Source organism: Varanus komodoensis, unplaced genomic scaffold, assembly GCF_004798865.1.
Source record: "Varanus komodoensis strain SLA01 unplaced genomic scaffold, ASM479886v1 scaffold9, whole genome shotgun sequence".
NCBI lineage: Eukaryota > Metazoa > Chordata > Lepidosauria > Squamata > Varanidae > Varanus > Varanus komodoensis.
This window is the reverse complement of record NW_025336598.1, coordinates 10,173,568-10,201,536: the sequence shown is the minus strand read 5'-3', so window position 1 is coordinate 10,201,536 and position 27,969 is coordinate 10,173,568. Positions and strand designations below refer to the sequence as shown.

The 27,969-nt window shown below is 41.1% G+C and overlaps 1 protein-coding gene and 1 long non-coding RNA gene across 9 annotated transcripts in view; one reads left to right on the top strand and one right to left on the bottom strand.

The window, feature by feature from the left end:
- LOC123017262 overlaps nucleotides 1-11,305 on the bottom strand; it is a 731,707-nt gene extending 720,402 nt beyond the window's left edge. Inside the window, exon 1 of the long non-coding RNA XR_006413564.1 lies at nucleotides 10,055-11,305. This is a non-coding gene — a long non-coding RNA (uncharacterized LOC123017262). The remainder of the gene's footprint in view (nucleotides 1-10,054) is intronic.
- LDB2 (LIM domain binding 2) overlaps nucleotides 1-27,969 on the top strand; it is a 235,545-nt gene that overhangs the window by 94,291 nt on the left and 113,285 nt on the right. For all 8 annotated transcript variants that reach the window (XM_044418511.1, XM_044418509.1, XM_044418510.1 and 5 more), the window contains one exon: nucleotides 6,142-6,244. In XM_044418511.1, the coding sequence (XP_044274446.1) occupies nucleotides 6,142-6,244 (103 nt within the window). The remainder of the gene's footprint in view (nucleotides 1-6,141; nucleotides 6,245-27,969) is intronic.

The following is a 27,969-nucleotide window of genomic DNA, read 5'->3' as shown; positions in this document are numbered from 1 at the left end:
AGGGATACCCACCATCAAATATAATGCCTCTGAACATGGAGGTTCCACTTCATTGTCATAGTGCCTGGCCATTAATAAACCTAACCCTTGAATTTATTGAATCTTCTTTCTAAGCTTTCTATATTAGGGGCCATCACATTTTGTAGCAATTAATTTAAGTATGCATTAACTATACATCTTGTCCTCTGCTCTGAACCCTGAGCTAATCAATTTAATTCATTTAGCCCAAGCTCAAGTTTTAGAACACAAGACTTGCTAACAAGTAAGCATGCATAGGATTGCTGCCTGTATCTCTCAGTGTTTTGATAGAGCAAGTGCCACGTAGTGTAAGTTGAATAATAAGAATAAGAAACTGGAATCATCTTTTCAAATGCAGAAAACTCAAATGAATTCCATGGTGGAACTTAACCAAAAATGTAAGTTAATTAATAAGACAGTTACAAAACTGGTGCCGTGCTCCGAGTATCGAGAAGATTTCTTGGCAAGAAAGTGGATGAGTATCATTAAATAGAAAACACATTGTTCCTCGTTCCAGCCCTTCAGATCTTTCTGCCAGCTTAAGCACAGATTGTTACAGAGATGGCATCTAGCCATTCCCCAAAATCAAATAAAGCAAGCAAGGCGATTAAAGACGGACAAATAAACAAAAAAAGATATACAAGTAATGAATGGCAATAATGTATTCCAGAGTGCCATTTCAAATTTTAACAGAGGAAGAGCAAAAGTGAATGCGAGTGTGTGTTGGTGGGGAGGGGGCATTTAGGAGCAAATTTCAAGGGCCGACTCTTTGAGACTTAGCCTGGAGCATTTGGTGGTACCTCCTTTTTATACATTTCTTATACTTGTAGCAACTGTGGGAGATAGTTCCTATCTATGGAAAGTTAGTATTCAGCCTGTTCTGGATGAGATTGCAAGTGCTCCTTGATCCAGCAGTTTCACTAGCAATTCAACTGGGTTCAGTGGCTTGAAGCATGTTGTACCAGATTTGTTCTTTGAATATGTACCCTTCATTTTTAAAAATCTATCTCTAGACCCTAAGGATAGAATCTATATAGTAAAATGCATTCAAACACGTGGAACTTCAAGGTAATGTCTACATGGGTCTGCAAAGGTCGTGATCCAACAAACTGAAATCCTACTGATTTTAAAATGGAAAAAAATAACTGAGCCTCTCCCATCCCCATCAAAGGGATGTAAAAATGCCTATTTTTGGATTATGTCTCCTACTTCAAAATAATACATACTTAAGTTTGACCAGTGCTTTTTTTTGTAAAAAAAAAGAAAAAGAAAAATGGTGTCAGAACTCATGTCTTGGGGTCACACTTTTACACTAAAAAAGATTTTCAATTCACCAACTTTTTTTGAAATAAAGAACTTATTTACCTTTTGCACGTAGCCAGTCACTCTACACACACATAAACATAATGGTCGCCGCCGGCAGTAAGCACTCAGCACACGACCACACGACCAGTCCCAAGCTGAGCAGTGTCCCAAGCTGAGCAGCGCCCTCACAATCAGCGCGGACACACAAGCAACCCACATGCACTATTTTAATGGTTTTTGCCACTGATCTGCTACGCCCGACAGGGCGATTCAAAATCACTTGGAAAAATCCGTTGGAAAAATCCGTCAAAAAAGGGTGCCGGAACGCCGTTCCTCTGTGTCCTATGAGAAAAAAAGCCCTGAGTGTAACTATGCTAAAGATTTCCTTTTATAATTAAATAATGTATTCTTATTCTTAACAGAACTTAATGCTTAAACTCTCTAGCTGGTCTATATGTTGGAACTGAAGCTCCTGCTTTGACAAAAGGAGTATCAATTGTGTATGTGGATGAGGAGAGCTCTTCCCCCCATGTTGCTTTCCTGATAAAAATGGCCCCCGTCCCTCAAAATTGGTTTTTGCTTCACAGGACAAACCCTGCAGCACAAGTACTTTCTTTAAGAATGGCTCCTAATGAAACACATCAGGAGGGCTCTGTTGGAGATCCCTGAGGGTGCAATCCTTTGCCAGTTTAGACAGGACAGGGGTGCCCCTTCTGAACTGGCAGAGTATTGGGCTGTAAGGGCTCTTCATTGAAGGTGGGCCCCTAACATCACACAGTCGTTGCCTTTCCACTGTAAGATACAAGTGAAATGGCAAAGCGTCTACAATACTATTGCAGAAGTTTTTCTCTGTTTAAATAGTGGACTGGACACTTTTTCTCTGTGCATGTCTGACAAAGACTCCTCTACCATAGTGGGTGTGAAAGAGCTGTGTGGTGGAGATGGGAGAGTTCTCCTGAGTGGCTTTTTTTTTTTTTTTTTTTTTTTTTTTTTGGCTATTGCCTCTAATGCTAGAACACTTCCTTACCAAAATGACTCCAAGCACTTTCTATGTGTGTGTTGTGTTCATTTGGGGGTAGGGCCTTTTTGCATATTGTCAATGTAAAAAGGCAAGCCAGAAATGGAGAATTAGTGAGGTTTCCTTTTGTGGGATATGGGTAAGTAATGTTGATTAAATTGATCTGCATGACTGCAAAGCAGTCCTTCCTTTTGTTTTGTTCTCTTGTTTTTTTCTTTTCTGTTTTGGATAGAACAAGAAGTCACTTCTATGCTTTTCTTCCTATGTCAGCTTAATTTTTGCCAGAATCTTGTTTATTTAAGCATAAGAACATAAAAAGAACCGTACTGATCCAGACCAGCTGAATCTTTCTTCTCCAACATGGTACTCAAACAATAGCCAATGAGCTGCCAATCAGAAACCCACAAGCAAGACATGTGCGGTATCATTGCCATGCTCATGCTCCCCAGAATCACTGTGAGCATTAGGACTGGTAACCATCAACAGCCTCCTTCTCCAGGACTTACTCCAGTCACCTTCTAAAGCCATCCAAATTGGTGGTCATTGCTACATTGTATAGAAATGAATTTCATTGTTTAATTAGACAGTAGTACAGCAGGACCCCTCCAATATACTTTCTTATATGGAGTGACCAGAACTATAAACCATGGGTTTGTATAAGGACAGTAGGATACTATTTTCAGTTCCTTTTCTACACAGTTTTGTAGCCCACCACAAGCTTAGTCACTCCTGGCTCAGATACCATATATGAAAAAGTTGGGATATTTTGCCCAGGAATGTGTGTGGAATCTGATAGAGCAGTGAAAATCTGGTGGATTTTCCAGATTCACACTCTTTGATTCGGATTCACCATCCCTGTGCAGGCACTGAGTTTTTGTGAAGGATCTTAAGCCAGTTTGTGGACTTGTATGTCTAATGTGGGCTGCAATTTGCATGTGTTTTATAAAAGAGCCCCTAAGAGAATTTGCAGAATTTACATTATTTGTGCAAATTTGTTTCATAATCCATTCCAAAAAGCATATGTCAAAACTATTCCCCCATCAAAACATCAGAAAGTATAAGGACCATCTGCAGCAGTGCGGTTTGTGCTGTGGTTCTTTTCTCCATGACAATGAAACATAGACTAATTGCTGGGAAAACAGAGTCCAATTACAAAAGAAACATTATGATTTGTTGTAGTCTTTCCATAAACTGTGAGCCAAAGAGGCATGGTGATTTTTCAGTAAAAGAAGAATCAGGAAGCACTGTACCCTAAGAATCTGGCTCAGTCTTAGCGTATTTGCCTCAACTAGGGAAAGAAAATTAAGAGTGGAAATAGCCTTCCCTTGTATATCTGATATGGATGCAAATAAAATCTGCTTCGCCATCTGTTTCATGGTGTTCATCCAGGGCCACAGAACTGACTGGAGATGCCTTTTGATGTGTGTGGAGAGTCCATTCCTCTTGAAAGCCCCCAGTTGGTACCCACAAAGAGATCTGGATTACTACCAAAAAGTGTCTTAAAGAGATCATTTTCTTAGATTATACAATAAACTGCTACTGCAACAACAAGAACAAATACACTGGTGAATAGAACAGTTGAACTTTATAGGGCACCTGTGGACCAATTAAAGAGTACAGGGTAAGAACAATCCTGTATAATCTGGCCTAGAGACAGTTAAGAATGTGGTAATAATGATATCCAGTATTTCTTGAAAAATCCTCTAAAGAATTTTTATTTGAAGAGAGTTCATGATACAAAACAGGAACAAAAATTAACATGGACTTATGCAGTGCAGTTTTTACGGAAGAAAACCTTACCTGAAAACCGAATGCATGATGGATGCTAAGGGTCACTGGTCACTTCTCCTTTCCTAACCTGCTGTCAAGTTTCTTTTGTTCTTTTCTTCCTTTTGTCCTTTGCTTTAAATGTATTTTTAAAGTACTTTTCAAAGTATTAATTTTTTGTCCATTATTTCAGTGTTTGAGAGCATGAGTGTGTTATGTGAAAGAAGGGTTGCCATGGTAATATCTCATTATTGCTGAATTGGAAAATAATTACTCTGCCAAAAATCCCAGGTAACCTGTCAGTGCATGAGTTAAGGATGCCTGGAGGCAGCCTTGACTCTTTTTGTTGGAAAAGGGGAATTTTGAAAATCATTTTTCCTTCTTGTAATTATGCTTTTTTCTCGTTTGGTTTCCTCCACCATTTTGGCTGTGAATTTCATTTTGTTCAATGGCAAATATTAGAACATGTGATTTTAATTTGGAGTGTATATTCACTAATGGACTCTAAGGTTTACATATTCAACTGCCTGCATTTAAAAAATCATAATTTAAAGCCTTCAGAAAACATCCGATTAACTATCTTGGATAATGTTCAAATTGTAATAGAAATTGGTTGTTTATGCTTTCCTGTTCAGAGAATCCATAATGTATTTTCTACACTGGCATGGTAGCAAGAAATGTATGAGTTGCACTGTGAGTGAGTGAGTGAGTGAGTGAGTGAGTGAGTGAGTGAGTGAGTGAGTAACTTCCAGAAACTTCCAGACCTCAGTAATTGGCAACCCCAAGGCCAAATTCAGCCTATTCAGTGATGCTCTGTAACTTCAGTTGTCAGGAGGGTGGATGTGTCCCATTGGTGGCACCTCTTGAACAGTTTTAGCAGGTGTGAATGTTCTGCTGTTTGGGGTTCTGATGCATAATCCTGTGGGATAGATTAATTCTCCACATGAGACGGAAAGGCTCCAAGAATGGCTAGGTAAGACTCTCTACAGAAATCCAGGTAGTTAGTTCCAGATCAGTATGCCTAACTGAGACTTTATTTGGCCTGCAGATGGCTTATGTAATGTTTAAAAAGTAGAGTTCTTGCTTTGATTATTCCTTTTCTGTGCAGGAGGGCACACACACTTTCTGTGCATGTGTAAGTAACTCAAGTTTACAATTTCAGGAGATCAAAGAATCTATGAGATTTTGAAGGGGTTGGTTCTGTTCTGGACTCAGCAGAATACTGGTCTCAGCAGTCCCTTCCACGGCTGTCTTCTGAGACAAGGAGACATTTACAGGGGGGGAAATCCCCTTGGGTAGGGTTAATCTCCTTGGCTCTGGCTATTTATCTTGTGTTTCCAATTGATGAGTGGGGAACATAAGGGGATAGGCAGAGCATTCACAAAATCAGAAATTCCAGTCCTGTTATAACTGGCATTTGCCGGGACAGCAATTACAGAAATGGGTCATGGTAGTAATTATTCCACTATGACATTTATATTTATATCATGCTATTTAAAGTATCATTACAATATGATATTTTGTCTAATGTGATACTCCAAAATATAGTGATAAAGGACTTGTAGGTGTCCAGAGTTTGGTTTGGTATGGGGCAAAAGTGCATAAGATCAAGAGACATGGTGACTACGAGGGTCAGGGTGCTGCTTGCACAAGGGGAGGCAAAGGCCACTGACTGACTGCCTTGTCCAAGAGCATTTGGACTGCTGTTCAAAACACTGCCTGGCAAAGCTGATATAACAGTGCAGATCTCTGTTGGCAAAATTGGAGTAAATTTTAAAGGTGTTATCCCCAAATGTCCTTTAATTTAATCTGAAATTTCTGTTGGATAGAGAAGTTTTATAGGTTTCTAACACAGAGGTCTCTTTTCAAGATTTCAAGTCTCACTTAATTGCTAATGGTAATTTTTAAAAATAATGTTTTCACTGAGAATACTTTAAAAGGAACAGTTAGCACTTTAACGGGATATTTTAAAAGGAACATGACAAACTGGATCTGATTTCTTTGTGTTAAAAGAACAATTTCTTCCCTTGTAGGAGAGTGACAACCTCTGGTGGGATGCTTTTGCAACAGAGTTTTTTGAAGATGATGCAACTTTAACCCTTTCATTCTGTTTGGAAGATGGACCAAAGCGATACAGTAAGGGACACATGTATTATAATATTTCACCACTTCTGTGTGTTTATGCAACAGATTCCAATTGCAGCATAAGTTTAGCACAGATATAGTAATCTGTTCTGTGGATATCAAGTTGTGAATTCAGCTTGCAGTGGAGTAGGGCCACTGTGGGATTAGGCCAAGCATTAGACTTGCACTGGGGAGATCTGGGTTCAGATCTTAATTCAACTATGAAGCTAATTTGGGCAAATCACTCTTGGTCAAACCAGACTCCCATGTTGTAAGAATAAAATGAGATAGCACTATGGATGCCAGAGACAAGGGAGCAAGTGATATCTTTAATTCACCAAGATTCTGTGGACATCAGCTCAGTGCTTGTCTCTCTTGAGCTTGTGTTTGCCTTTCATTTGTGTGGATGGGAAAATCTGTCAAATGTACATGACTGAGCATAAAAGTTGTGCAAGACCCCTTAAAGTTTGTGAACATTTCAAGTTGTGCAATTTCCTCCATACACTAAAATGTAAAATGGTGCATTTTTAATTTGCACCACAATTGCAAAATTTACTTTTACATTGAGAATTTGCAATCATTTTCTGAGAACATATTGTCCAGCTCACACTCATGTTTCAGACTGTCAATAGAATATCCTGGCATGTTTTGCAAGCAGAAATGACATGCACATCTCTAATGTATCTTTCCCAGAATCCCTTGATGATAATGGGATGCAAATGATAATGGGATTGATAAATAAGCAGAACAACTTTTCCTCAGAAAAAATAGCATTTTGAAATATACTTTTAGGGTTGTACTTTTTTTGCTGGAGTGGGAAGACATTGAAATACAGTGCTTGTCTAGGAACAGTCTGACTTAGGATTGCTTGGACTTTCTAAAATGTGTTATTAAAAAAATAAAAGTAGTTTCCAGAATATAAAAACAAAAGAACAGCCAAAAGGCGCAATGACAGTATAAAATCTGGTTTTATAGCCTGATACCTAATCAGAAGGTAGGAGAATAAACATGCAGGATGACAATGCAGGTTTCAGACTGGTTTCTGCAATATAGATCTTGAGAAAATAGTATCGGAGAATGAAACTACTTAGGACAGGAAAGCATGTGCAGATGATGATTCCAGTGCTAGTTCTGACACAGATGGAAGGAAAAGAAGGATCTGAAATTATGGTAGCAAAGAATGGTGAGCCAGAAGCAAGATATGGTGTCACTGCTACAAACAGTCAGCAACCCAAACTAAATGCATATACATAACTAGGCTTTTTTTTTATACCCTTAAGCAGTCCATCATTGATGCTCTCAGACAGTCAGGGAATTTGCGACCCATGCCTTCCATTTCACAGATGAAATAAGGGCATTTTGGAATACCCATACCTCTGCTCTTGCATCAAGAATCCCTGCTCACACACGCGCACACACACTCTGCCAAATTACATATTAATGAAGTCTGTTTGCCATCTGGCTTACATGGCATTCACTTCATTTATTCTGCAATATCCTCTCTTACATGGGCCTCTGAAGCAGATGGGTCATTAAACTGACCATAAGCATTTCCTGTTTGTTTGTTTATGCAATTTTAAATGCATGCCCCCTCTTCCCTACCCCTTTAGGGATTTAAAATTCAAAATGTAGAATGTTTAGCATATCAGATAGGGCACTGTGGAGGGGAGGTGCCACATTTGCAATGATGTGAAGCGCTCTATCCTGCTGCTAATAACAAGCTCCATTTTGGGAGGATGGGGCTGGCACACACTCATTAAAACTGCCCTTGTACTTTATTGCACTTTTCCTGCTAGTCAGGAGGTCTTCAAGGACAGAGCCAAACATCTTGCCAAAATTAGGTTGACTGATTTCAGCTGGCTTGCAGTAGAAGTTTTCCCAGTCCCCCTCCCTTCCTGGAAGCCAAGGAATTTATCCAGCCAACAGTCATTTTCTATGGAGTCTCACCTCACACTGGTCAAGTGCCCAGGGTAGGGTATCTAGCTAAGGGGGTGATGACTGCTATTAGTTCTGCATTTGTTCTTTGTTCTGGTTTTGTGCATGAATCTTCAGTCTGCATAGGCTAAGTGGCCTGCAGACCTGTAAGCTGTTATATCCTGATGGGGCCCTGTCTTAGCATAAGAACCTTCCCTTGGTAACATGTATGATAGGATAGGTATTGCTTTCTTGCTTTCGCCTACTGTCTTGTTCTAAAGGGTTTCTCCATTGATCAGAAAGGTGTAACCTAATTCCAAGGCTTTTCCAAAAGGAGTGGTTTTGGTTTGCTGTTTTCTTTGATATTTGCAATCTTTCTATCTTCTCCCAAACTTCTTATTGTAAATAAATTTCACCATTACAAGCTTGTGTATGCTTTGTTCCCAGTCAAACCTCAGAAGCAGATTCATAGCTTTCTGCTTTGATCTTGCTACTGGCTAAGGTTTTAGGCTTGTAGGCTAAAAATAGAAGGTATTTCTTTGTGCTAAGATGATTCAGAATGTCTGGTTAGCCTCCAGTTCAGACTGGGTGGATTTAAAAATGGTGGTGGCAGTGGGCAGGTAATTAGTTTACCCTTTACGTACATTGCAGGCAGTTGGGAGTTTTGGGGGTAATCTCTCTTAATTGTTTGTCCCTTCAGAGACTATTCCACCAGCATGCTTGTTTGCTGTAGATCACCCTCTCTTTTGAACATTTTCCAGCTATCTTGTGATAGAAAATGGATGTTTCTGGTAAAATTGCAAACTGATTAGAATCACCCCTTAACTTGTAGTTTATAGACTGATATAAGATAGAAGCAGACCTACATATTTTGCTTGCTTAAATTTTCTTTGTAAGGTTTCTTACATACACATACATCTCACATATCTTTTCATAAATTCTTTTAAGGTATTATATTTAAATATCACTTATCCAACTAAAAGGTGCTGTGGGGATTTATATCAAGAAATAAAATTGTTGCAGAAGGTTAAAACATTGAAATAAAATGTGATGTGTACATGATGTCCAAAGTGCTCAATAAAATATAGCTAGAAAATCTCTCTAGCTTCACAACCAGAGAAACCTTGATTCTGATGCCATACAGGATTGCCTCAGATAGTAATGGCAGACAGAACAGCATATTTCATTGCTCCAAACTCCCAGACAATATATCTGGAAGCAACTGCTTCCTAAGGTATTCCTGACCCCAAACTTAAAGGTCAAATCTCAGCATGCTGAAATCTGGTTTATTTTATTTCCAAATATGAACACCCTACATTTCTGCTTTAGTAGCATTCAAAGTAGCTTAATATTGATATACAACACTCAACCAAATACAACAAAACAATAGCTAAGACTGCAAAGAGAATTTAGCCTGGATACAAACTGGCAAGCAGGAGAGCTCAGGAAGCCAATGTCACATGCTGCTAGTTGCTTGTACAGGTAGTCCCCAGGTTACGACCGTCCAGGTTACAAACAACCTGTGTTTACAAACAAGCAAACCTGGAAGTCCCACCTCAGCCTCAAGCAGCAAGCAAGCACCCGCAAGCACTGGATGGCAAGCTGGAAGCACCAGTTGGCAAGGAGAGGAAGGAAAGAAGGAGGAGTAAAGGAAGGAGGAGAGAAAAAGCAATGCTATCAGGCAGCAAAGTCAGAACTTGAAAGCAACTCCAGTGCTAACCACTCCCCTTCCAGCAGCATATTCAAACCTTGTCCCCCACAGCACTAGATCCATCCTCTCTAACACCAATCCTTTCTCTATAATCATCCAGTTAATGTTAGGCTTAATGTTATCTCAAGAGTGTTAGCCTTTAATAATCTTTTTACTATTTTTTCTATCTAAACTTTTTTAAGAACTGTACTGTGTACCTACACTCATATATACAGATTCTCTCTCCAGTAACTGTAGTTACTTTATTATTACTGTATTACTATCATTAACATGTGTTCTGTTTAAGGTGTTTAAGTGAATATGGAAGTGTTTCTTAAGTGTTCTATATGCATAGAAAGGTAAATACTAAGATAATCATTTGGCTTCCTCATGTGATCCAACTTACATTTCCATAAAAATTGATTTAAGGATGTTCTCAGTAACAGAACTCAGCTGTAACCCAGGGACTGTCTGTACCTAAGAAAAATAGCACTGGTGCATTCAGGACTAGGTGGAATATCAGAATGGAGGTCAAGGACAGCTCCATGTAAAGTGCATCCTGTTAGGGCCAGCCTCAGTGCAGCAAATGGCACACTCCACTTGGCCATCCACGTCGAGCTGCGCAGTGAGCCAGAGTTACCTCAGCCCCTGAGGCAGACAACCCCACAAGCACCTCTTGCCATTCCTGGCAGTACAGTTGTAATAACAGCACATCTAGGGTGCAATCCTATGGCACTAGAGGCTGTTTCAAAAGTCATAGGTAAAGCTGGAGTCTCCATTGTGACCTCAGAAAAGCCCTCCAAGGCTATAGCATGGCCCCTGTCCTTGAAGGGCCTCCCTCTGCCCTTATGGCCAGGATTCTTTCCATGCCTGCTGTGGGTCTGGAGATGGAAGACCCTCTTGGGAGCTGGTGTTGGGCAGGTGCCAGGGAGGGGAGGAGCAAGGTGGCACCATTCAATGAATACCCAGCCACTGCCTTGGCCCCTCCTCCTCAAAAGCAGAGGGAAGAGGCACAGACAGCCCAAAGCAGCTGCCTGCGTTTTGCAGCATGGAAGCAATCCTTGGCTCTCCATTCCTGCACACTCACTTGGATGCCCACAGCCTTCTGAGTCTAGAGGGTTACAGGCAGCCACATAGGATAGTGGCCAACATAACAATTTTGTCTGTTGGCCAGGCCACCCATGATGGTAGTTAAACTGAACATATACTCGTAACATACATGACACTGGCAAGATCCTTTGTCTGTGGAGAGAGAGGTCATACCAGCTACAACTGTGAAGTGAGCAACCCAATGCATGTTCAGGAGCATGTCAAAACTCCATCACGTGCTTTGAAGAGGGGTGTGTTTGCTTCTAAAAGCATAATTTTTTAAAAGTTCTGGCTGGCAGAAATACCCACCAGTAGCACTCCTGTCCTGTCTAAATTCAATTTCCTCCAACAAGGAGAATACATAAGCTTCACAAACCACTTGAACAATTTTTTCTTAGATCATTCGGTCCCAAAGGGTCTTGCCATCACACTATCCTTCCACTGAGGCCTCTGTTTTACAGACTTGCACTTTACTGAACTCTCTGCAGTTAGCCGACAGTGCAGCCAAAAGAAATTAGTTGTGACAACAGGGATATTTTTTATTCTTTGACAAATTCTTTCATATGTAGCCCTGTTTTCAGAAACACAGCCCTGTCCGATCTAACTGGACATTAATTGCTTTTTTACTGATATATCTGTGCCTCTTAGACTGATAATACAACTAGCAAATTTGATATCTGACAAGTTGACTCAACCTAATTGGGACAGATCAGCCGCTACCAGTTTTGCTAGAGGCTGTAATTTGAAGGCCTGTACAGAGTTATCACTTGCTTTGAAAGGCAAGAAATAGTAATTCTGTCAACAATAATCCCTTAAATGGTGTTCAAAGTAGTTTTTCCTTTGGCTGCTCCAGAAAGAGGCTGCACTTGTCAAATAAATACGCAGAGATAACTGATAAAATGAATTAAATGCATGTGGGTGATACAGAGACTATCAGTCACTACAAGCCATATAAGAATCTTTCAGGATGTTAAGTAGAAAGGATGAAGGTGTTGTGTGGAGAGAGAGGAAAAAAAGCAAGGACAGCTCCGAATGAATTGAAACATATTTCCTGGCCAACCTTGTAAGTTGTGACCAACCTTGCTTCATAGTGTGAATGTTTCTACTAAATTATTAGTAGATAAACACTGAAGGTGAGTGCAGAAGTCAGATTTTAGCAATTTAAATCTGATTTTCTTTATTGCACATGTCTCCTTTTAAAAGAGTAGTGGGCGCAGTTATCTGATTTAATATCTGACTTAATAAATAACACAAGGAGCGAGCGCTCCTGTGGTCTGGATTTCATGTGGGGAGGGGAAGAGGAGAGTGTTAAAGCCAGGACACAAGGTGCCCTAAAGGTCCCGCCAGTGCCGCTGCCACCACCGTTCCTTCCCCTTGGAAATGCCATCACTAGATGGCTGAAAACATCCATTTAACAAAAATGCAGAGCATGAGATCCAGGAAGGTGAAGATTGCCTCTGTTACTCCTCCTGTTCTGCGCTGAATAAACTGCATGCCCAAGCGTTCGGAGGTTTATGCTCATTTCCATAGGACTGCACTTTACTTTAGGTTGTAGGCAGCTTACTAGACCCATCACACTTACTAGGATCCAGAAAATGTCACCTTGTGGTTTACTGATTTGCTCACTTGCCATTTTTGTTTACTACTCCATATCTAAGCAGATTCCAGACACGACACACACATTTTTTAAAAAAATATGTTATTTGTTTCAGGCTTTTATGAATCAAGCATGGGCATTTCCTTTCCATCAGCTGGAGAAACACTGGGTTGTCGTGAATGAGCACGTTAGCACCATGTGTCTGATTAGTAATGTGGCAAGAAGGAATGGCTAAGTAATGCAAGATTTTCTGTCCTTGGTTTGTTTGGCATTGCGTATACCCCAGGGACACTGTCTTGTCACGACTTGTGTGGGTAGAGACAACCCAGGGCTGGAACCTAGGGCTTCACTCTTGCTTGTTCTGAAACAAGAGCAACAACAGCCTGGGTTGTCATGATGTCCAAACTTAACACCTTTTCTCCCAGTAATTACCAGCCTACTTTGCTTAAGAAAATACAAAATCCTCTGCATTTTTACTTAGGTGCTCAATGAGACTTCAAGGGGGTGTGTTTAGGATTGTAGCTACAGTTGTCAAATATATGATCTTACTTAGTATTCTTGAATGAATATGACAGAAATCTTGTGTTTTAAGACACAAATTTCTCATGTATTAAGACAAATTTCTGTGGTGAATATGGGCTGACCAGTTTCAAAATTATGCTCCTAGATTGTGAGAACACTCTGAGTATTAATATGTTTTAATTGTTATGGAAATCAGTATCTGTTCACATAATCTATGAATCTTAATATAAGAAACCTGATTTTAATAAATGTATTATTTATGTATTCTACACCTCCCTTCAATTTAAAAAAAAATCTAGAATGGCTTAGTTTAGAATTCTTGCATGCATGTATCCAAGTAAACTTTGAAATTCTATTTCTCAATCATCAGCTTCCTGTGCAGTGTGGTACACCTCTGTTAAGATCAGTTAGTGATATTTCATACCTGCTAAATTTGAAGTCAGACATTCTTACCGACATTCTCAAGTACCTTAGGCACATCTGATCCTCTAATTTATAGGAAGAAATCAGAAAGTTCAGCCATTTAGTATTTTCTTTGGGATTTACTATTAAAGTCACCTGATTTTTTAATGTGCTATAAGCCATAACACACTTAAGTTCAACTGTATTAGGCTTTAGCACAAGTACCTGAAAGTAAGCCCCACTGAATTTAGGGAAATCCTTCCTCCCCCCAGAAAAAAGTGAAATTGTAGTGTAAATTATTTTTGTGCAACACAGTTAATACATTGTGATTGGCAGCCAAAGTCGTATAAGCAAGCAGTGCCGACACTGATGTACAGTGAATTCAGAATAATTTTTATTCATGAATTGTTCAGCTGAACCGCTTTTACTCTGGCCCTTCCCTTCCCTTCGTTTCAGTATCGGTATCGGTATCGGTAAAAGTTACATATTCCAGAGAGCAAGATTCAATTCTTCCAACCAAGGAATTAGATTTTTGTTAGCAGAGATCCAAAGTCTTTGATGATAATGATGATAATATATGACCTGAAAAATAACTCCTCTCCTGATTATACCTCTGTTGAACTTACATTATGTTTGACAATCTTGTTTCTTAAGGCCAAACCAAAGGTTGACCAGGCTAAGAGGGTGACTTAATATTTGGCAATTAACAAAGCAATTTGCTAAGCCTTACAAATACATTTAGATAAGTGACTAAAGGTACTGTCTAAGCCCTCCTGATAATCCAGCTGTGGGGCCTTAACTTTTCAGTGGTGGCCTCCTAGTTTTGGAATGACCTTCCCACTGAGGCCTGCCTGGCCCCAAATGTACTATCTTTTCCAGATTGCCAATTTAAGAGAACCCTCTATCACAGAGCATTTAATTAGTTTATTGGGTCTTCGCTAGCAGTTTAAACAGGTTGTCTGATTAATATATATAGGCTATTGTAACTGTTAAAATATGCAGTTTAATTTGGTTTTAAATCTCATATGATAACCTTTTTATGATTTTTAAATGTTGTACATATTTTATATTGTATTTTTATGTTCTGTTGTAAACTGCCCAGAGAATTCCACCTTCTGGGCAGTATATAAATTAAATAAATAGTGTAATAAATAAATGGATGTTCCACCCTTGGGCACACAGGTTAGCCCACAAGACAACACACTTGCCAGATGTCATGCCTGGGGAAAGCTCTGCTGATATAGGGATTCCACTGGCAATATTTTTGTGGAACAGAGGAAGGGAAATGGCATATGAAAGGAACAGGCATGGATACTGCATATCCAAGGTCCTCAGAAATGGCATGGCCCAAATACAGAATAACTGCATCAGCCCCAGGCCCATCTCATTGTAATCAATGGAAGGGAACAAGAACCCCGCCGCTGTCACCTCTTGCCCTGCCCTCACTGAAACAGCAGGACATCGGATATGACAGTTGCTTTTTCAGAGGCTCTCTCTCCCCTTACCTGGCCATAAATGTATGGTAGGATTGTTTTGGGCAAATGTAATCCTACATACGTCTACTTCCAAGTAAGCCTCACTTATAACAAGTGGCCTGTATACACTCATGTAGAAGTAAATCCCATTGAACTCAGTGGGACTTACTTTTGAGTCAATATAAATAGAATTGCATGTAAACCCACAACAACTGGTACTCGTTTGCATCCCTGCACTGCCATTTGTGCATGATTTGCATCACAAAAGGAATAAATTAACAGTTCCCTTCATAGTTACATCCATCCACCTGTGTCATCTCTTGGTTAGTTCTTGCCACAGGCCACTGGAAGGTGACTTTTTATATGCCTGAATTTATTGCATAATTTGTCAGAGAATCAGCAGGGAAATGTTGGATCTGAAGCTGGGTAAACAATCTGGCTCAGCAAGACTCCCATATTAACTTGAGGCCAGTTACCGTATTTTTCACTCTATAAGACGCACTTTTCCCCCCTCAAAAGTAAGGGGAAATGTCTGTGTGTCTTATAGAACTAATGTGTGTGTGCCCGACACCCGGGATGCTGCCGGCCCGCCTGCACCATGTGGCACCACCTGGCCGGCATGTGCTCGGCGTGTGCTGCTCCGCCCCCCCCCCCAGCTCAGGTGAGAGCTGTGCCGCTCAGGGAGAGTGGTGCAGAGGAGGAGGAGCCACGGGCTTTAACCCGCCGGCCGCACAGAGAGACGGACTGCTCACCCCACCGCCTGGGAAGACCTGCCACGGAGGAGGAGGAGCCGCGGGTTTTAACCTGCCGGCCGCATGGAGAGACGGACTGCTCACCCCCACTGCCCAGAAGACCTGCTGCCACTGCGCTGCCTGGAAGTCCACCTCCGGCACGCTGCCGGCCTGGCTGCACCACACCTGGCCGACACGCGCTCGGCGCGCCCTGCTCCACCCCACTCCTCCGGCACAGGTGAGAGCTGTTAATCACAGGTCGGTGTGTGTTTTCAAATGGCAACCCGTCTTTTAATGAAGCCCATGGGGAAGTGATGGGGAATGTGCCTGTGATTATCAGGAAGCTTTCCATGGATCCCTCTAAACCTAGGTGCGTCTTATGGTCAGGTGCGTCTTATAGAGCGAAAAATACGGTACTCCCTGAACACCCTCAGATTCACCATGGTACCATGGGGCCCACCCTGGTTGATTGCTGGGATAAATGAAATAAGGGACATGCCACCTGAGCTATAGGGTGAGTTTATAGATCTAAATAAATAAATGTAACTTATTCCGTGCCACCTGAGTACAGTTTCACTTCATTTGTTGCATTTCTTTAATGGTTCAAAGAAGCAATTAGTATGGGTGTTAAGAGGGAGGGGGTGATCTAGGGAACGCAAATGTGCATTTATTCCAATAATAAAAGAGATCATTTTCATGCATTCTGAAGAAAAATGTGTTGTCTTCCTGTTAAGAGCCTTCTAATCATTGTACACGAGTAAATACTAGTCTCTGATCCTTTGTTGACCAGGTTCTTTGTTTCTCAGAGACAAAATATTTCCCGAACAGATAAAAGAGGCGAGTTTGATTGGCAGTCCTTAGCAGAGTCTCATCAGCTGCTGTGCTGACAGTGTGGTGATGTGCATTTTGCTGATGTGTTGAGGGCTGACAGCTGATTGACAGCCCAAGACTATGGAGACTGAAAAAGATGAAGCATGCTCAGTAAGAATAATGTGCAATGTTTATGCAGCACTGCAGAGAAGGGGAGGTGAGAGATTAACTCTTGCGGAGCCAGGTGGCAGAATGGAGCTCATGCCAGCAAGCCCTGAAAATGCGTATATGCAAAACTTCCCCCCTCCACACAGTAGTGATGTGTTTTGTGATTATACATTGTCATAACTAAAGGTTGTATCAATCTCAGTGGAACACATACCAAATTAAATTGCTAACAATTATTTTCATAACAATTGTCCATGTTACTGCTCAGACATTTCTGATAGCATTGCTGTAAATAAAGCATCCCTTTTGGTGATATTTTCTGTTTCCCTTCTAATGAATATTCTGCTTTATGCTGCATACACCAAAAATTGAAACTGGGCAATAACTGGGGTAATAATTTGGATGTGATCTCCCTGCAAAGAAGACAATTGTGTTAATAGATGCAAACCCTCAGTTCATGTGTGTCACTCGTGGCCACTAACAATGTAACTTTTCTTAAGTGCACAGAGCTTTCAGAAAGGCCATGTTTTTGCATAGGCAGAATTTTTCTTGGTGGAGGCTAGGAGGAAATTTTTTTTGTGTAATGCGCACATACTGAGACATGTTGTGTAGTAGGTGAGAGGGCTGAAACAAAATGGCACCACAGATCAGCCACCTGAGCTGCAGGTAGTGAACTGAAGGCAAAGCTCATTTTATCAGTTTTCATCCATTGAGGTGAAATTCCGTGAATGACTTCGGGCAGCAATGCTTACTGTGATGATAATTGTTAGTGCTTCCTCCTCTCTCTCTCTTCACCTTAAATTAAGAAGAAAATATATATCGTGCTGCTGCCTATGCGGGTGGCAACACCAGAAGTATGCATGGCTGCTCTTTCCCTGCTGAGAATATGTGTGGGATTATGGGTTGTGTGAGGTGGGGTCAGACCAGGGTCATTCTGGAGGGGATGAGTGGCGAAGTCCACTGGGGTGCTTCTTGGATCAGTGTGGCCATTGCACTTGCTGGCGCTACCACTGCTTCTGCCACAGATAGTGGGAAAAATACATTGGCCCGGCTCATGTGTAGCACTCAACAAACAATAGGAATAAGGGCTATGGGCTGTTTAACCTCTTCCGTTTGCAGCAGAAATAAATGCTCAGTGCGCTGAACCAGGTTGCCATGTTTGCAATTGCAAAAGAACTTGGCTTGTTGTGGCAGTTCAAAGCAATATGCGAATACCTGAACAATGTGAGCTCACAGGGCGTCTTCTATTTTAGATCCACATCTAGGCATGTTAAAATGTACATCTTTCAATGGTCTGTTGGGGAATGGAGAGAGATACTTTCTGACATTTGTTGCATACAGGACTGGGTCTCCTCGGGCAAGCTGGAGGTATATTCCAGAATACCCAAAGATTACACACCACTTGTCTACCTGGCTTTTTGTACTTGCTTACATTGTTCAGCAAAATCACTGCAAGTCTCTGCCACTCATTTTCTGCCCCTGTTATATGACAAAATGTTATCTGACTCCCAGCACATAATTCTTCAAAGAAAATTGCATTTGCCAAAAGTAATAAATTGCTACTGTTTCCATGGTTTGCCCCATCCCTATTCCTTTTCATTTCAGCAAAGTCCCAATAATTAAACATCACTCAATAATTACTGCATGGCAGAATAATTCCTCCTTTTCCACATTGTGAGGCTATTTGCTTTGTATTTCCACTTATCCTCCTCCCATTTTCGCCATGTTTTGAGATAATTGCTGTGCCTTCTATGTTATGCACTGCATGTCTAAAGCTGGAGTTTTTGAAAACCATAAAAAAGAAAAGCGAGTTTTCCTGACCTCTTGCTGTTTTAGCAGTTGCCTCTTTTAGTAATCATATTACAAATCCAACTATACTGTTTATTTGTCTGAAGCCTACTGCTAGATCCTTCCAACCAACTGAATCTGAGCATGCCAGGGTATGAGAGAATTAATAGTGATGGCTTAGTGTTGCTGTACTTACATCAGTTCCAGACATCACATTTTCTGTCTGGCAGCATACAGCAGAATTTGCCCCAAAAGGCCATGCAGGGCGGACTGATGGCATGCACACTACCTGCCCTGCTCATGCACAGTTTTCAGAGGGATGGATGGGTGGAGAGGAACATAAAAGCAGGGAGGAGGACAGCCGAGCTGCCCCTTTGTTCCACACTCTCTAATCAAAATCAGTTTCCGCACTTAGCAAGAGCTGTTGCTGTGGGATGTGGGAGGCCGGCATGGACAGCAGGATGGCTGTAGGAATCTTCCACAACAAAAGCTAAAGGTAGACATTTCTTGGCATGAAGGAGCTGGGCTTGTAACCACTAGACAGACTGCATTTATTATTTATTTCCTATATTTTTGTCTGCCTTTCCACCAAGCATTGGTGCTTAGGGCAGCCAGCAATCATCAGAACCAAAATTTTAAAGTTCAACCTTGGTTAAAACAAGAATAAAACTGAATGGATTTTGTTTAAAAAAACCTGTTAAGGAACAACAAGAGAATAAAAGAACACTGAGCCCAACACACCAGCTTAGAGGTGAAAGTCTTGCTTGAGTAACATCATCTCTGCTGGTGGTGGAAAAACAGCAGAGCAAACCAACCTAGCTTCCCTCTGCAAGGGACCAATGTAGACTTCCTTGGCAGGGGACCCCACAGCCTGGAAGCAAGTACTAAAAAGGTCATGTTGCTGCAAACTTTCCCATGGGACTGGTATGAAAAAGGCAGTCACTGAAGATTTTAAAACCCAGGCAAGTTCATACGAGCCTTTCAAGTAGCTCTGTAGAGGGCTCTGCAGTTAGTGCAAAAGGGTGAGCTGAAAGTCTCAACAGCCATCCTACATTAACTGTTTGGAATCAACCTATATGTATGTGGGATTTTTGTTTAAGTAAAAGGAAACAACATCCCTGACAGATTTTTGGAATTATGGCTGATATGCGCCTTTCTCTACCAGGTGAAAAGTGAATCTCTTCTTTGGACTCACCACACTCACTCTGTTATCACAACTGTATCAATTCTTCTCTGAAATGTTGTAACATGTAGGTACAGCAACCAAAGGTCAAGCATCCAGCACCTGGATCAATTCAGAGGTTAAAAAGTTTGGGTTGAAAATGTAGGGATTGAATCAAAGGTATCAATAAAAACAATTCTACATTACACTTATGTAGAAGTAGGTTCTGATTGCATTAAACAGAGGGCTTTGTAGAACTGGAACAAGCTGCTCCTACTCCAGTTGTTTCCAGGAAAGAGTGAATTCTGCAGGCAATCATGGGTTTATTTATTAGATATTTATATACTGCCCTTCAACCAAATGGTTTTCATGGAGCTTCACAACAGGGTAAATTATAATGAAAACAGTACAAAATTAGAATAAAATCGGGCAATAAAAACAAAGACCAGCAATTAAACCAGCAGGTTAAACCAGATCTAGCCCTGCGCCTAAAAAGCCTCAAAGAACGTGTGTTGAAAAGATAGCAAAGTAGGTGCACCATGACTGGTTGCTAAGAAGCAACTCCAATTATATAAAAAAATATAAAAGGTCAGGGGTTCTGTCCCAGTAAGCCATGAGTGCTTCTCTTACTACAGCAGGTGAGTAACAAAAAGAGGAAGGGTAGTAATAAGAGATTATGTTTATTGCTTAAATATATTTGAAAAGAAGGCTACTAGGGGGTATGTATGGTTGCCTGGGCCCATGGAAGTCGTAAGTGCATCCCCTGAGCTGGAAGTGGAGTTACAGGGGTTTAGCCACCTTCCCAAGGCCTCCAGGGGAAGAAGTGCGCCCCTTCCCTGAGAGGATACAAGCTCATGCCACTCCTTACCATCATGTCCTGGGGCTCCTCCTAGAACAGGGGCTCCAACACCCTAGCTCAGGCAGGCTGAAGTGCCTACTGAGCAATAAACCTGTCTGCAAGTGAATGGAGTGATTCTTCCTTCACTTGTACAGGTGAAAAACGTCACCCAACCTATTTTTGACAAGGGGCCTTTCCTCTCCCCTGTTCAGAACAGTGGAGCGATTTATGCACTGGCTTTATAGGAAAGGAGAAGTCCCTGCTGCTGAAAATTTCCCCTCCTGTTAAAGGGTAGGAAAAGTTCCCTGCCGAAAATGGGCAAGAGGTGGGGGCCCGCTGCCCCAAATGTCCTTGCTGGAGGGTGTACTTGACCCCCTCCAGCTATTTTTCAGCAGGGCCCTTTTCTTCCGCATGCCAATAGACCAGTTGCTCCATGGGTTTTAAAAGGCAGAGGAACTACCACACTGCCAAAAATTGGCTGGGGAGGGGGTGAAACTCACTGCGGGCCCAGGACCCTGTTGCCTCTATGCACATTGGAGACCCCTGGCCTAGTCAATAATAAATCAATCACTGGTGGGGATGTGCTTTTTCAGGACAAAAGAAATGTTAAGGAGGTGTTTATTTAATGCCACACATTGGAGTTAATTATTTGCAGTTGTACCCAGTTGCTCAAGGGCTTCATTGTAGTACACCGTACATTTTTGATTGATCGATTTACATCTAAGATCAATATTTGTAGCATGCATGACTTTCTTACCTTCTAAACACCTGTTTTCTGCTATATTTCTACCTCAAATGCACATAAATATATAATCATTTCTACAAGTATGGTTTTTTCTCTTTCTTTAGAAACGCCATGTAAAATGCATTGCTTCATCAAAAGATAAAAACTCCCTAAAGAATGACATATATTTGTTGGGCTCCTTGTTTATGATTTTTACTACAGGATTGTGAATAGACCAGAGGCTTGCAGTTAGTATACAAATAATCAACACAAATATAATCCTCGTCTCAGAGACTTGATAAAATACGAATATATATTACATGAATAATAGGATTAGAATACAGTTATCAGAGGACGGCAAACAAACGGTAAGGCAATGCTAGTCATTTAATAGGCAGTGGACTTGATTCATTAGCTGCCTTTTCTCATGCTTTTATAGCTACTGCAGCAGGTAAAATTATAAAAAAGAAGGTTGCTGGATGTTTAAAGGCAATGTCTCCCATTACAGGTTGCCGTTGGAAATGCTGTTCATTGTCATTCTTAACTGCACCTCATATTGGTGTGGATGTTGCAAAGAAGCACATCTTGTGCGGAGATTTAAACAAGGAAAACTCGGAGGGTGGGAAATAAGATCATGCCTGGTGGCCTTCCCACAACCTCCCAAGCACATGAGCCTTTGTGTGCACAACTCAATATACCAAGGCTGTGAACAAGCAAATCAAAACTTTGCAGCATACAGATCATATCAATACAAACAACTTGCATTTGGAAGTCTACACATAGGCCTTTTGCAGACTGGATCTCAAACATGTAGAGGTGACTGCGGTAATTGCAGTGCCTCTCTTCGTCTTTCCTTTATTTGACTATCTGACCACACAGATGCTTCATCCTGTTGTGTATTTCCAGTTCACTGGTGTAGAAGACTAGTTAGGATGATTTGTAAAGACAAAACCAGCTTTGGTTAATCCCTTAGGGACTTATGTGGCTTTAGCAAGAGGAATGACACATAAAATTGAAATACAGAGCTCCTGTAATCAAAGGGAAAAAACTGGTTTTGCCAGTATACCCCCAAATAAGACAAACAATACAAAAGGATGGGATAGAGGTGTTGTTGTTGTTGTTGTTAGTCAGGAAGTCATGTCAGACCCATCGTGACCCTATGGACAGCATTCCTCCAGGCCTTCCTGTCCTCCTGTCTTTGCACTGTTCATTTAAGAAGGCATTCTCTTCTCTTCTAGCTGTTCTCTGGAATTCTGCATTCAGTCGGGTGTATCTTTCTCTTTCCCCCTTGCCTTTCCCTTCCCTTCTTTCCTCAGCTATTTGTAAAGCTTCCTCAGACAGCCATTTTGCTTTCTTGCATTTCTTTTTCTTTGGGATGGCTTTAGGTGCTACCTCTTGTACAATGTTGTGAACCTCCGTCCATAGTTCTTCAGGTACTCTGTCTATCAGATCTAATTCCTTAAATCTATTTGTCACCTCTGCTATATATTCATCAGGGATATGATTTAGGTCATACCTGAGTGGCCTAGTGCTTTTCCCTACTTTCTTCAATTTAAGCCTAAATTTTGCAACGAGAAGCTCATGATCTGAGCCACAGTCAGCTCCTGGTCTAGTTTTTACTGACTGTATAGAGCTTCTCCATCTTTGGCTGCAGAGCACATAGTCAGTCTGATTTCTGTGTTGACGGTCTGGTGATGTCCATGTGTAGAGTCGTCTCTTGGGTTGTTGGAAAAGAGTGTTTGCTATGACCATCGTATTCTGTTGACAAAATTCTACCAGCCTGTGCCCTGCTTCATTTTGTACTCCAAGGCCAAACTTGCCTGTTATTCCAGTTATCTTTTGGCTTCCTACTTTAGCATTCCAATCCTACATGATGATAAGGACATCATTTTTGGGTATTAATTCTAGAAGGTGTTGTAGGCCTTCATAGAACCGGTCGACCTCAGCCTCTTTAGCACCAGTGGTTGGGGCACAGACTTGGACTACTGTGATGTTGAATGGTTTGCCTTGGATTTGAACTGAGATCATTCTGTCATTTTGGAGATTGTATCCCAGTACTGCTTTTCCTACTCTTTTACTGACTATGAAGGCTACTCCATTTCTTCTGAGGGATTCTTGCCCGCAGTAGCATACCTAATGGTCATCTGAATTAAATTCACCCATTCCTGTCCATTTTAGTTCACTGATTCCTAAGATGTCGATGTTCAGTCTTGTCCTCTCTTGTTTGACCACGTCCAGCTTGCCTTGATTCATGGAACTTACATTCCAGGTTCCTATGGGGTATAGATTTTTACAGCATTGGACCCTCCTGTCACCATCAGAAACATCTGCAACTGAGTGTCCTTCGGCTTTGACCCAGTCGCTTCATTCTTTCTGGTGCTACTAGTACTAGCCCTCCACTCTTCCCCAGTAGCATATTGGACACCTTCCGACCTGAGGAGTTCATCTTCTGGCATCATATCTTTTTGCCTTTTGGTACTGTCCATGGGGTTTTCATGGCAAAGATACTGGAGTGGGTTGTCATTTCCTTCTCCAGTGGATCACGTTTTGTCAGAGCTCTCTGCTAAGACCTGTCCGTCTTGGGTGGCCCTGCACAGCATAGCTCATAGCTTCATTGAGCTACGCAAGCCCCTTCACCACGACAAGGCAGTAATCCATGAAGGAGGGGGTAGAGGTAGACTGCAGTTTTTCACAGTTTCCTCACTATTAGTAATAACATTAGTAGACTGAAACAAAAACTTCCTGGACATGGTTCTTTTACAGCCATACCAAATCAGACCAAGGAACTATCTAGTTCAGTGTTCTTTTCTCATGGTGGCCAACCAGCTGCCCTTGGAAGCCCACAATCAGGACATGAGAGGGACAGCACTTTCTGCTTGCATCCCATAGCAACTGGCATCTGCATCTGAACCTGGTGGTGGCATATAGCCATCATGAATAGTAGTCGTTAAAAAAGTGGACCTTATCCTGTGAGCCACTCCACATTTGTTGCTGCAGCTATGGAAGGTACCCTGTTTGTTTTAAGTGTGCCGAGAGCCCAGTGCAGTCCATTTGACAAAAGGACCCAAACATGAAGGTTCTGCAACTGTTTCTCTCTGTGTGTCTAAACGTAATGGAAAAGAGCAAAATGTAGTGCAGGTCAACAAAGAATCTGCTGGTATGCAGCAAGAGCAAGGCCAGATTCACTGTCTTTGATCAGAAATGCTGTCCTTTTCAAAGACTGTGGGCTATTTGGATCTTTTTGCTCAATGAATGTGATAGAAATCACAGTGGGGTATAGATTAAGTCAGTGTGCAGGTTTGACCACTCATTGTGGACATAATTCTCACCAACTTTTCGGGGAACCAAAGACTGGACAAGAAGTGAGAGTTCCAAATTAAGCCAGACCGTGATTAGCCAGCTTCTTGAAATTGCTCTCCTGATAGAATCCCTATCACTTCATTAGAGCTTTAATCAGCAGGGCAAGATGAGAATTGATGTTGAAGTATATGATGGTGAAGTAATAAAAAACAAAACAGTTCTCTCTCACTATAAATCTATTGCCAAACATAGTATGAGGGCAGGAGGTCAATAGAGTTTAATGCATTTAATTTCTTTTCATATAATGTATGGGAGATGGATTGATTGCATTAAAGGTATTCTGTAACTGGTAGTAAAATTATGCAAAAGCTATGCAAAAATAATCATATTAATAGGGATCATGCCCATACCATTACTTATCCCAAGTTATAATCACAGGAGCCTTGGGTTCAAGATTTCACTGACCTTGGTTGTAATTGTCCTAAACAGAATTACTTGCTCAGTTCTAGTTCCATTAACTTCTTGAAAAGACTGCTTGCATTTCACTGTTGTCTGGCTCTCAGCTGGATGTGTGCATTTATATATTACACTCTCATCACCTCCTTTACAAAAATAAAAGCTATTGTAAATGTGTATTGTCACGTACTAAAGTGATACCCTCCCCTTCACACCAGGGCATGCTTCCCAAATGAGGATTGTATTATGTAGGCTTGCCACTGTAAATAGGAATTAGTGAGTTTTGAAGGGCACAGCAGTTCAGATTAAACCAAATTCGTTTTTTCATGCAGTTTTTAAATAGTACATTCTAATGTTGTACAGAAATCAAGTGTTAGGAGCCCAGGGTAGAAAGAGATGTCTTTTGAAAGCCTGTTTTGCATTCATTATTAGCTGGACAATATAACACTTCTAGCAAGAAACATTTCCTTTTCTCATCATGCACACCAAAAATTCTTGTCTCATGTGTGTGTGTTTGTGTGTGAAAGAGACTGGGGAGGGGGAAAGAACTGCTTAATTTTTTACTGTTGAGTTTTGGAAAAGGCAGAACACTAACATAGCAGACAGAAGCTTCCCCTGAGCTAATTATACTGAAGATATGTCAATTAATGCTCTGTGCTGTACTGCACAATTGCATGCACACATAAAGAGCATGAGTAATAGGGTTGTGTAAAACACAGAGAGAATAATAATAATAATCCAGTCTAAGAATGGCCTGCTTTCTGGATAAATGCTCAGGAAAAATTCTCCCCCCAAAATGGAGATTTTTGTAATGCTAAGCAAGAGAAGGAATTTGCCCAGATATTCTTTGAAATGTTGTCTGAACCATGCATTTGAAGGCCAACCTCTCTCTCTTGAAGTTCAGCTTTTCTATTCATTTGTTCACACTGAAGATTTGTTGATGATGTTTTTTAAGCCTTCTGTGCTTAGTTAGTAGCACAATAGAAGTCTCACAGGGGCACACATTGACCCTTTCTGAGAGCACTTAACTTTGGAATGGTTTGCTTCACATCTGTGGGAAGATTCCCAAATTGGCATTGACATAAAGAAGCAAAGCATGGACGGAGCTGGGAAATTGCAGGTTTGTATCATTGCTCAGAAATAAATAAAGTTCATTGGACGATCCTGCATCCAACCACTGTCATTGGCCTGAGAGGATAAGACAGGGAAAAAATCAGGAGTGCTGCTCCCAGGTGCTTGGAAAAAGTGTGGCGCACAGATGTCATAAATAGGCATTCATGTGTTTATGAATATTTGTTGTTGCTTCAGTGGATCTTCGCAAAGAAGAACTGGACAAAGTTAGGGAGGTTCTCTAAATAATCCCTTTGATACATTTGTGAGCAAGGCCTCTTTCCTTCTATGTTTGAAGGCTATTTCCATCTCTTCTACTTTTTTAGGCCAGCACTCATTTAAAAATAGATTGCAGCATGTTGCCTCAGTATTACCATGCAGACGAATGCACTCATGTTCAATGAAACACTACCAGTGATGTGCTCCATTCCCTGACCCTCATGTGCTCAGTGACTGCTCATTTGGTGTCAGTATGACTGGGAAGCTATGTGCAATCAGGTGTATGGTCATAGGGCTCCTCCACAGGAGCTGGAGTACCTCTGATCACTTCCTGTTAGAGGCTGCAGTGTCTATTGCAGTACAAAGAACTTAGGGGTTTTTTTTTAAAGTAGCACTTAAATTCAGAATTACCCATGCTCTCATTTACTTCCACTATGAAAGTGTCACATGAGTTGTGCCTGTGTGTGTGTGTGTGTGCGCGCGCATGCATGCATGTTTGGGCATGTCTATTCAAATAGTGGCCCTACCTGTTCTAAGAATTCATGTCCTTAGATTAATACTTGGATTTATTCCTTTAAAAATCTTATTCAAGATGTACTTTTATGCATTAGCACATTTAATGTAATTCTTCTTGGTCTTCATAAAGTAAAAGAATATCTCAGTGATTGAAGAAGGTATTTTGACATCTTAAATTGCTCATTAATTTCTTCACAAATGTTGTTTCTTGTTTTGATTGCAGTGCAAATTATAAAAATCATTAATTAGTTTGGTATTGTTAACTGCATTATTGCAGCTAATTAAGATTAATACTGAAATGGTTTTAAGAATTTCCTTGGTAGATTATAGGCATCTAACCTTATATTTTAATACCTTCATAAACAATTGTGTTTTTCTGCACTCAGCAACTCAGCTCGAAATTATTTATTAAGAAACTGACTGGGGATAAATTTCAGGGCCATAAAATTCCAGTCACTCACTTGTCTGTGGGACACCAAATGTCTCATGAAATCCTCTGCTGGACTTGGACAGGCTTTGCTTCTTGTGTTATGATCTGACAGAACAAGATGGTTTTACCACATTGATCTCATGCCACCATGGAGTCAGAACAGAGACCCACAGTCGCTTAGCAAAGTAATAAAGAATGGGATGTATTCTGACATGGTGTCCTGCTATGTAAAAGTGCACATGAGAGAGAGAGAGAGAGAGAGAGAGAGAGAGAGAGAGAGAGAGAGATTAATTAATTAATTAATTAATTAAAACATTTCTATGCCGCCCCTTGCCGAAGCCTCAGGGCGGCTCACAGCACAAAATAAAATACAATAAAATACAAAAATAACGATATAAAATTAACAATATAAAATAAATAACAATATAAAAGAAGTCGCCCTGGCCAGATAAATAAGCAAATATTGTTAACAATTAAAATGACGTTTAAATAAAAAGGTCTTCGCCTGGCGCCGAAAAACAAATAACGACGGCGCCAGGCGGACCTCTCTGGGGAGCGCATTCCATAGATTGGGCGCCACCGCAGAGAAAGCCCTCCTCCAAGTATCTACCCTCCTAATTTCTTTCACAGAGGGTTCCCGGAGAAGGGCCTCTCCCGCAGATCTCAAGGGGCGGCTGGGCATATATGGATGTAAGGGCTCCTTCAGGTAACCAGGACCCAAGCCGTTTAGGGCTTTATAGGTCATCACCAACACCTTGAATTGGGCCCGGACTTCAATGGGAAGCCAGTGAAGCTG